The 8,393-nt window shown below is 37.7% G+C and overlaps 1 protein-coding gene across 1 annotated transcript in view; it reads right to left on the reverse strand.

Moving 5' to 3' along the window:
- LOC107745285 (rho GTPase-activating protein 20-like) overlaps positions 1 to 8,393 on the reverse strand; it is a 26,582-nt gene that overhangs the window by 7,170 nt on the left and 11,019 nt on the right. The window contains exon 4 of the mRNA XM_016559135.1: positions 3,509 to 3,673. Within this exon, the coding sequence (XP_016414621.1) occupies positions 3,509 to 3,673 (165 nt within the window). The remainder of the gene's footprint in view (positions 1 to 3,508; positions 3,674 to 8,393) is intronic.

Genomic DNA, 8,393 nt, shown 5'->3' on the forward strand with positions numbered 1-8,393 from the left:
TCTGTCTGTCTGTCTGTCTATCTATCTATCTGTCTGTCTGTCTGTCTGTCTATCTATCTATCTGTCTGTCTGTCTGTCTGTCTATCTGTCTGTCTGTCTGTCTGTCTGTCTGTCTGTCTGTCTATCTATCTATCTGTCTGTCTGTCTGTCTGTCTGTCTATCTATCTATCTATCTATCTATCATTTATTCATTTATTTATTGCTGTTACACAGCTTAGCAGTTTCGTTAGACACCAGTGTGATTTCTCAGAACAATTATTTTAGTGATATCTGACAGATGTGCAAACTGCACGTAATATTTTCGGACACTTAATTGCATGCCATTTGCAGTTTAATAATTTATTATAGTTCATTAAATGCAATTAGCTGAACTTTACCTTTTTGCTTTCTTGACCTACTTAAGTTGGACTCAATAACATCTTTAATACTTTAATATATAATTTGTATCATGTAATATATTTGTAATTACACATTTGTAATAAAGAAGTTACAGTTTACTACATTTTAAATATATTAACTTTAAATGTTATATAGTTCAAATTATAATCATGAACACATATTAAGGGCACTTCTTAAAATCACAACAAATGATTATTAAAACAGAATGATTTAAAATGTACTTTAAAGTAAAACTTAATTTGACATTAAAAAAGTGCACTTTTTAAAAGTGTGTTAAGAAATAGTTATGAAAGTGTACATCATTTTAGTACACTTAAGTGGTCTTTTATTTCATTAAGATTATATTATCTGCAAGTATAGTTTATATTTTGTTTAAATATACTTTTCAGATATCGTCACGTGGTAAGTGTAGCTACACAGACGACACGAAGAAGAACATTCAAATGCTTTAATAACCATGAGAATGAATTACTGTACACAAACACCAAAGTAGCGACAAGACCAAACCAAGGACTAGGAAAACAGCGGGCTCTATATACACAGGGTAATTAACTACAACTCTAGTTCCAGCAATGATGGCGACCACAGAGACCCAGACGAAGCTGAGCAGATACAGAGCCTGGGTCGATGCAGAGGATTCGGAGGGCCAAGGCGGAGCAGCAGGCTCTGGTGACCAAGGCGAAAATGTGATTCTGGAAGACCACGGTGGAGCCAGAGCAACTGAGGATGAAGGTGGACCCAGACGGAAGGAAGAGCCTGGCAGAGCCAGAGAGATGGAGGGATGAGGTAAAGCCGGAAGAGTGGAATCCTAAGGCGGTAGATGGTCGACAACTGACCAAGGTGGAGCTGGAGGGATGAGGGAGCCTGTAGGATGACGGACCACAGTAGAGACCAGGGAGCTAGGAGCCAAGGCAGAGCCGATGGGTCGAAGGACTGAGGTGGAGACAGGGATCCAGTGGCAAGAGGAAGAGACAGGGGTCCTCATGCCTACGCGGAACTGGTGACTGGAAGACCCGATGCAAACCCACATAGGTGATGGCAGGCTGAGGGTGAGCTGAGGGGATGACAGGTGGCAGCGGAGACAGGACTGAGTGCTTGGCTGGCATGGAAGGTGGAGGTAGATGGATGCTTGCCCAAAGTGGTGCCCGAGGGACGAGGAAGAGCAGGTAGGGTAACAGGCCATGGTAGAGATGATGGGACTTGAGGCTGATGAGCCACCTTAGGGCTGGACCGAACCAGCAGGGAGACAGGCTATTTGAGTTTGGAAGGAAAAAGCGAAGACTGAAGACAAGGGCTGGATGGAGCAAGCGAAGAAGATAGACAGACAGAACTAGAAGGAAGAGAGGATTTAATTGTTTCAACAGATCTCTAGAGGCCAGCGACAACTCACCCTCAGTGGTAGGAATGTGGGCGGGGCTTTCCTCCATGCTCTCATACTCCACTAATATTCCCACATGTAGCCGGTGTCCTGACATTTTATCCTAGCCGTCAGATTATCCTACCAGGGTTTAGTTTTGGTTTCCTGTAGCTGTATCCCTTCTAGCTACAACCGCGAATATAACACATAATTACTGTATTTGCATTACTGTAAGGGTAGGTTTAGGATTGGGGTAGGTGTAGACGTTAATAAACCATAATTTTACAGGTAGCATTTTTCGTTGTCGAATTGTACTACCCACTGCTTTAATGGGAGGTAGCAACATCTGACAGGGTAGCACAAACCGACAGAACACCGGCTCGCACACCTGGTCAGACCTCACGTTGGGCTTGGGCTCTGAGGTGTTGTATAGATCAGTCTCCTTATCTGGCTTATTAAACGTGACCAGCTCTGGCTTCGTGTCTGCGGTGGGCTCAGGCTTCCGATCTGTGTTGCGTGGTGAGGCTGGATGCTGATGAAATCCTCAACATTCGCTTCGCCGACCGTGAATGCAGATCCTTTCATCCACAGGGCAAGGTGGCCAGAAACTCCTCAATGTAGTCCTCCAAACATCAGCCGTTCTGAAAAATTAACACCACCATGGCATCTCCCTGAAGTCTCAACCTGGGTGGTGGAGTGTTGATGGCAGCGATGGCGCATCTATTTTTCATATTAGGTATGGTTCGGTCTTATGTCACGCGGTGAAGTGTAGCCACACAGACGACACGAAGAAGAAGAATAACCACGAGAATGAATTACTGTACACAAATACCAAAGCAGCGACGAGACTGAACCAAGGATGAGGAAAACAGAGGGCTATATACAAAGGGGAATCTACTAAAAGTCAAAACAGGTGTGAAAATGAACTAATTAAAGACAGGAACTCAAGAAGAACTAGGTCATATGATAAAAACAAAACTAAAACAGAACTGAACTGTGACACATATGAAGGTACACTACAAGTGTGCATTCAATATAATTAGTACCCAGCACTTCTGAGTAAATTAAAAAGTTCTTCTTTCTCTTCTCTCTCATTGCCTTGATTCCTATTAAGTATTGTGGCATTATTGGAAATCCTCTGTTGGTTTATAAATCATGTGACTGAATCCACAGCTGAACTTCACTATTCCTGTTATACTATCTGCCATTTAATGCTGATGGAAGATCATCACTGACTTCCCTTTAATGGCTTCTGCCTAAAACCACATATTGATGCTGTGCAAACCTATTTCTGATTTCATATTTTATTACATTAATGGGATGTACTTGTTCAAGTCAGCCAAACCTTGTGTTACAACTTGCTCTTCAGTGTTGCAACCAACTACCAACACCTGTGAGAACACCTACATACACCACTTTCAAACAAGGCTACGAAGAACACCTACTCACTATCTCGCAATGACTACACAAATACCTTATACACCTGCTCTAATCGTCCTGTGCTTTGCCGTCATATGCTAACAGTAGCATCCTGGCCACGTATGTCCTTGGTAAGCAACCTAGTTTCAGTGCAGGCACCATGCCCACAGACTACCCACATGCTCTGCTGTTTGCTACATGATCGCGTGAACATGCTCTCATGAGTGTTCAATCATACTCCTGGAGATCTACTGACTTGCAAAGCTTAGTTCCAAACCTGCACTGTTTTTCATAAAAAAATGAAAACAAATAAATAAATAAATAAAACCTCACCAGAATGAGGCCAAGCAAAGAGAAACAGACCAAGCCAGTACGATAGATGTTCTTAGATCAACATCTGTATCTTCGTCCTCTGCCTCGTCGTCATCATTTTCAAAGCCGCACACCCACAGGTCCTTCAGATCAATCCTGTGTTTCAGTCTGTAGCTTGCATTTGACCTGTAAACACAGAAATGTTTTGCAATATGGCGATGATCTCCAGGCACGTGTACACTCTAAAAAATGCTGGGTTGTTTCAACCCAACCTTGGGTCAAAAATGGACTAACCCAACGGTTGGGTTAGTCCATATTTGACCCAAAGTTGGGTTGAAACAACCCAGCATTTTTTAGAGTGTATATTCCATTTGGACAGACATACACTATTGTAAGAAATCTTTTATTATTCTTAATCAGTGAGGGATTATGTAAGGCATAATGTACAGTCAACGCATTACAAAAACAGGTTCTCATGCGGTTTACTGTGAATATACATAATAACAAATACATGTATGATGGAATTGCCTGGTAATTATATTACTATTTGAAAACAGAAAACCATTGCATACGCTATAATATGCCATTTATATAAAAACTAAGCCTAATTATAATAATGAAATAATGGGTACAATAGGACTAAAAGCTCAAAAAAAGTTATATTTGTCTCGTTGCAAAATATAATCATCTTTGAATATCTTAACACTACACTTTTATCCAACACTTTTGCCTTTTACCCTACACTTGGGCCCCTGCCCCCTGGTGGTGTGGTACATTTATTTACCAAATGAAAATACTCTTGATATAGAAATATATTTTTACAGGGATAGTTCACTTAAAAATGAACATTCTGTCATCATGGAACAAAATGAGGGCGAATAACCCCTCATTTTGTTCCAGACACCTTTTTATTCATATTTAGAACACAAATTAAACCTGACAGATTTCTGTTTCTCTATTGAAAGTCCATGCAACCAATACAATTTGTTTGATGCTTTCATCAAATACATTGTAAAAGACCGATTTATTCCAAGTATTCTGAAGAGGCACCGATTAAATTTAGGCTTATTTCACATATAAACATTTATCAATCAATTATGGGAAACGGAGGATCAACTTTACTTGCTTATGGTGCGAGAACAAACTTCATTGGTTCTCGAGTATCAAGCAAGCTTGTTTGAGCTTTGGTTGAAAAGATTTTAAATCGAAGCAGTCAGTATGGGCCAACTTTGCACTCAAAACAAATCTACTCTCTAAAAATCATGGAAGACAGTTTATGGTTACACTTTATTTCGATAGTCCACTTTAGATATTCTATTAAATATAAGTAACTTTGTAACTACATGTCAACTACATGTCAACTAATTCTCATTAATTTGCAACTACATGTCTACTAACTCTCAGAGTAGACTGTTAGGGTAGGTTTAGGGTTAGTAGAATAAGTTGACAAAGAAAGTGTTAGAAGATATTAAGCAGACAGTCTACTAATACTCTACTAACTGCTAGTTGACATGCACTGTAAAAAAAATTCCATAAAATTTACGGTAAAAAAACAGCAGCCGTGGTTGCCGGAATTTTACCGTAAAAAATACGGTAGCAACGTTTTAGGTTTTACGGTGGTTTTTACTGTAGCATTTTTACAGTCTTTTACCATTAAATTCAAGGTCATTTTTTACAGTGTGTAGTTGCAAAGTTACTTACTGTTAATAGAATGTCTAAAGTGGACTATCGAAATAAAGTGTTACCCAGTTTATTGCTTATTTATAGGCATTCTGAAACTTTTTGACCTCGACCCAAACAACGTAGTAACCTAAAAAACTGTTGATTTAATCACATTCAAAACAAAACTGAAACTTTTTTGAAACCATCACATGTTTTGAGACAGAGATGAAAAAAAGTGTGCTTGGCATCATTTTACAAATGATTAAATCAGAATATCAACTCACAAATGTGTAAACTCTGTCATTGCACTTCATAACTGCAAAGTCCAATTAAAGTTATGTAGTTGTTTTTGTTGTTATTTATTTACTGTTATGGGAGAAGATACAATCAAAATGGCATTTTACCCCATTGGGGACCTTTAGCCCTGATGTACCTTAAACATCATCATCATCATCATCATCATCAAGATTAGACTTAGTTTGATGGTATCAAACTACATACAGTACTTATTTTATACTTATTTCTATGCATTCATATATAACAGCTGCTTAAAAGTGAATAGTGAATGAAACTAACACCAGCATTTACTTTAGATGCCACATTTAGAAAAAGAAGGAAGTAGCTTAATTTCCCTATTTCAATGACACTTTAATTTCATTATGTTGCCTAATGGACAATGTTCCAAAAACTGAAAACTAAAAATAAATTAATATTATCACACAAATTCACAAGAAACCAAAGCTGCTCAGCCATTTGTGCATTCTGTGTGTTATGATTTAAGACTTCTTATTTGTTGTTTTTGTGCCTTCAGCACCTCTGATACACAGCAAAATCCCCAGTGTTAATTTAACACTCTGAGTGTGGACTCATATAAACACTAAAGCAGTGTTAAAAGTAATACTGAAGCAGAGTTAAAGTTAATGAGATAATTAGGTGATTAATGAAGTGATGATTGACCATTATTGAAGACACCTGACGTTAACAAACAGAATCACCAAAGACGAAAATCACAATTTCTATGTCACCATTATAGTGGTCAGTGTTTACTTTAGTTTGGATCTTGACCCTTAAATTGTTAACACTAGATTTTGTTTGGCTGCGGTAACTGAGTTATAACAGCTAGACAAACCAGAGAAGAGGTGATCATGTGGTGTTGATTGTTTTAAGCTATTCATCATGTAGTGACCTTAATGACTGAATTATGTTTTCTTTAATGATTGTCAACAAGTTGATAAATACAAGATCTGGCATTTTCAGCATAATCAGACAGATGTTTTTAAAAGTTACTTTGATATAAAATAAATAAATAAATCTTTAGTTTAGACACACAGACATCAAGAATCAGTATGATAATCACAACAATGGTGACCATCAAAAAAGCATGTTGTAGCCAATAAAAACTCATCCATGGCTCCCATCATGCATTGCGGCATGAATAAATTATGAGCTGAATTGTTTGTAACTTCTTTTATTCTTACTATATTCTTTTATTTTTGCTGTTTTTATGTGACTGTTTAGTAGCTTGTTCCCTTTCAGTCGGTCACTCTCGACGTCACGTCGGATGACCGACGAATTGGGATCTCGCTTAGAGGGACCAATCTACTTCGAGTGTAAACCAAACGAGCCAAAAGAGCTTGCAAGAAACCCTTACAAAATGTATAGAAAATACAGAATCTCTCACTGTGGAACCACAAGGCTGTTGTAACCAATAAAAGTAGTATAACGCAGAGAACAGACTCTAAATTTCTATGTCACCACTATAGTGGTGACTACAGGTGACACAAGGCTGTTGTAACCAATAAAAGTAGTATAACTCAGAGAACAGACTCTAAATTAGTTCAGTGATTTAGGTCAGATAACGATTAATCATCACCAGCCAATGACTTTTGCGCTTGGTTTGTCTGTCTGTTATAATTCAGTTATAGCAGCCAAACAAAACTTAAAATTCAAAAGTCAAGGGTCAAGAGCCCAACTAAAGCAATCACTGACCACTATAATGGTGACATACAAATTGTGATGTTCGTCTTTGGTGATTCTGTTTGTTAACATCAGGTGTCTTCAATATTGGCCAATCATCACTCAATTAATCACCTAATTATCTAATTAACTTTAACTCTGCTTCAGTGTTACTTTTAACACTACTTCAGTGTTTATATGAGTCCACACTCAGAGTGTTAAATTAACACTGGGGATTTTGCTGTGTAGATTAAGCAACATGTATTACATAAGCCTCACCATGGGTCCTGCGTTATGTAATAGCAACAGTTCTCTGCGGATTAAAGGACCTTCTAGTATTTTAGCATTAAATCTTGGGTCACTTGTTTTGACCATTAAAACTCATTGACGTATTTGAATGGTCTCTTAAATAACTGCAGCTGAGATTATTGGCTTTCTCAGATCCTAAATGGGAGTTTACACAGGTGGTGACTGACTGGCCGAACCATCCAAGCATCCTCTCTGTTCTTTATCACATTAAGGTCAAACAGCTAGTCAATACGGAAGGAAACAGCCGATACAGAAGATAATCATCTTTAAATGTTTTAACCCTACACCTGGGCCCCCGGTGACGTGGTAAATTTATTTACCAAATGAAAATACTCTTGATATAGAAATATATTTTTACAGGGATAGTTCACTTAAAAATGAGCATTCTGTAGCAGCAGAAGAACTATGTGTGCATGACAGATATAATCAAACCTGCTGTGTAGGAATAAATCACAGATAAAGGTCACTGGGTTTACATATGACAATGAAACAAGAGCGTGCCAGTGCCAAGCTAGTGCATTTAGACATGTGCCTGAGATTTTTCACATTGCAGCTTTCTGTTCCTTTTTTTTAAATAAATTTAGGAATCAAATTTGACCCCAAAATATGCAGTATTTAAGATATAATCCCTTAAACATATTCTTCTCTAAAACTAGAATAAAAACATATATGACCCTGGACCACAAAACCAGTCATAAGGTCAATTTTTTGAAATGAAGATTTATACCTGAATAAAAAGTTGAATAAATAAGCTTTCAATTGATGTATGGTTTGTTAGGATAGGACAATATTTGGCCGAGATACGACTATTTGAAATCTGAGATCTGAGGTTGCAAAAAATCTAAATATTGAGAAAATCGCCTTTAAAGTTGTGCAAATGAAGTTCTTAGCAATGCATATTACTAATCAAAAATTAAGTTTTAATATATTTACAGTAGGAAATTTACAAAATATCTTCATGGAACATGATCTTTACTTA

The sequence above is a fragment of the Sinocyclocheilus rhinocerous genome, unplaced genomic scaffold (assembly GCF_001515625.1).
Source record: "Sinocyclocheilus rhinocerous isolate Xijiao unplaced genomic scaffold, SAMN03320098_v1.1 scaffold2967, whole genome shotgun sequence".
NCBI lineage: Eukaryota > Metazoa > Chordata > Actinopteri > Cypriniformes > Cyprinidae > Sinocyclocheilus > Sinocyclocheilus rhinocerous.